The 2,680-nt window shown below is 41.5% G+C and overlaps 1 protein-coding gene across 1 annotated transcript in view; it reads left to right on the forward strand.

Annotated features, from left to right (window-relative positions):
- APBB1IP (amyloid beta (A4) precursor protein-binding, family B, member 1 interacting protein) overlaps window positions 1–620 on the forward strand; it is a 52,357-nt gene extending 51,737 nt beyond the window's left edge. Inside the window, exon 14 of the mRNA XM_008585000.1 lies at window positions 91–620. Coding sequence (XP_008583222.1) covers window positions 91–316 — 226 coding nt within the window. The 3' untranslated portion in view covers window positions 317–620. The remainder of the gene's footprint in view (window positions 1–90) is intronic.
- The last annotated feature ends 2,060 nt before the right edge of the window (window positions 621–2,680 follow it).

Consider the following 2,680-nt stretch of genomic DNA (forward strand, 5'->3'; position numbering starts at 1 on the left):
CGCCGCCGCCCCCGGATTTTCAAGAATCGCCCCCGGACTTCGTGCCGCCGCCCCCGCCGTCTTTGGTGGGGGACGCGGGCTCTGATTTGCCGCCGCCGCCGCCGCCGCCGCCTCCTGCCGCGCTGACCCCCAAGTCCGACAGGCCGCCCCCCACGGCCGCCAAAAGGCCTCCCGTCCCCCCAAAGAGGCAAGAGAACCCAGGATCCCCGAGCGGGGCGGGCAGCGGGGAGCAAGATTTCATGTCAGACCTGATGAAAGCTTTGCAGAAGAAGAGGGGCAACGTGGCCTAGGGGGCCCGGGAAGCGTCCGTGTGTGACGGGGACGTCATTTCTAACCTCACGTGCGTGTTTTGCTACTTCGCTGTCGTGACATCATGTTCATTTTAGATAAAGTGTTGAAATGTTCCGACTAGAAATGATGTAAAACTTTTCACTGTCGTTCAAGTGCATTCCTAACCATTAACCTAAGACAGAAGTTAGAATATCTGCCTAAATGTACATAGCGCTCCTATGTATTTTCACCTAAATGGAATTTATCTTATCTTCCAAGCCAACTAAAATGTTGTTTTCGGTTCATTTATTATGTTCAGAAGCATCAAATTAATAAAAATTTCTCTTGAAGATGGTATTTCTAGAAATATTGTATAAATCTAGTGCACTATCAACACTATAATATACTGAACTTTTTAAAAATCACTTTAAAAACTACTATGTCTTCTTAAGTCTTGTTGATTTTAGACATCTTCTCCATCTCTACCTCTGTGACCTTCAGGATTTTCAGAAAAATCAAAAGGGGGGCGGGGAGGTGACAGGCAGAGTATATTCAGTTTGTTTGTGACTCATCACTTGACTGATTGGGGTTCTAGACACACACTGTTTCGTTTGGCCTTTTTAATGATCGAATAACATAGTCACTGAAAAAAATTTTTTGAATTTTATTAATACAATGTTTTTGAATTCTATTAATACAATGCCAAAAATATCCTATAAATGAAAATGTAGAAACAGGAAAAGGCAGTCTTAAATATTTTCTTCAAACTGGAATGTTTTCCCTCAGAGATAAATTTAATGCCTTATTTTATTTTTTTGGTAGCTGGACAGTATGGGGATCAGGACCCTTGACCTTGGTGCTATCAACATGGCATTCTAACCATCTGAGCTAACCGGCCATCCTCAAATGCCCAGTTTTAATAACCAATTTATGCTAGGTTCCTGTTACCCCGTCTCTCCTCTTTCTAAGTGGCTTCTGATAGGCCTTTTAAGATTTTTCTTAGTTTCACTTCCCTGACTATTTTGGGGGGCTTTTTTTGTTGTTGTTGTTTGGTTTTCTTTTTTATTGTAAAACTCCTCAAAATCTCCATGGGTAGAAAATAATAAATAATGCATTATTTGTTTAATTAAATAAGATTAATTTTATGTTTCAATATTTGGGAAAAAATAAGATCTAAATTGACACTCAAAACAAAACATTCAGTTTTTGGTTTCTTTTTTCTTTTTGGCAGCTGGCCAGTATGGGGAAACGGAACCCATGACTAACCAGCCAGCCCCAGTTTTGTTTTTTGTTTTGTTTTGTTTTTTATTGCAGCCCCAGTCTTAAGACCAAACTATTTAGTCATTAAAACCGAGAAGGTGCTCTTTAATTTTTCTTGAGCATGTGCTTGAAATAGGATAGAAGATAAATGCCTTACATTAAATTTCATCTCATGTATAATAACTCCCATTTGTTTTAGTTTTATGTTCTTTTGGTGTCAGATGCAGTAAAAACACAGCTTTTCTGATACCTGACTAAAGCCTGGTAATTATGCAGATCTCTGGGAAAATACAGGAGAAGTATTAATGGCATAATTTTGTTAGAGACTGACTTGGAGAGTTAGAGGTGAGCAAAAACAGGTAAAATAGATGTCTGTAACCACACAAAGTTACCCAGGTTCCTTTAACCTGAGGTAGATTAATGAACCAATCTCGTGAGGCTCAGGACAAAAGATCGTTCATAAGGATTGTTACTGATCTGTATCAAAATTACGGCCTGGTTTGCAGATCAGGAAAAGATCCAGCCCACTTTATTAGTTTAGGATTGTGTCTTTATGTAACAAAACCAACTGGAGCAATGTCGAGGAAAAAGCCGGAATTTATTACACGGTTCAGAGGCAGAGTCCCAGGAACCTGAGGTTCAGCGTGTGCCTAGACTCCCAGGCAGGCCTAGAACTGGTTCCTAGAAATTCATAGCTCTCCTCTCCTTTCTCATCTCTGCTCCCATCATACACTTGCCTGAGCGTCACTCTCTTTGTAAACACTGTTACTCTCTGCACTGTGATACTTTTCAGTTGCTATGATGGAAGACAGTCACTTCACAACTCTCAAATTTCTATCACGTCTGTCTAGAGGCTGGGACAGACCAGCTGTCTGTCTTTCACTCCTCCTGGGAAAACTCTCTGAAAGAACCTCTCATGGACCAGGGTGATTAAAGGGTCATTCCTCATCAAATTATCTGTAGCTAGGCCATGATAAATAAAGGAGGGTCACTCCTTTACTGTGCATCAAGAGGGGTCAGAGAGCAGGACACAGGGAACTGGGGAGGGGGGAGATGGAGGTATGTGGTTGTGATGGTCCTCACAGAAGACCCAGAAATGTCACTTCAAACATATTCCTTACTTCACAAAGAAGAAATCAGGCCTGAAGGG

Source organism: Galeopterus variegatus, unplaced genomic scaffold, assembly GCF_000696425.1.
Source record: "Galeopterus variegatus unplaced genomic scaffold, G_variegatus-3.0.2 Scaffold3419, whole genome shotgun sequence".
In the NCBI taxonomy this organism is placed as follows: domain Eukaryota; kingdom Metazoa; phylum Chordata; class Mammalia; order Dermoptera; family Cynocephalidae; genus Galeopterus; species Galeopterus variegatus.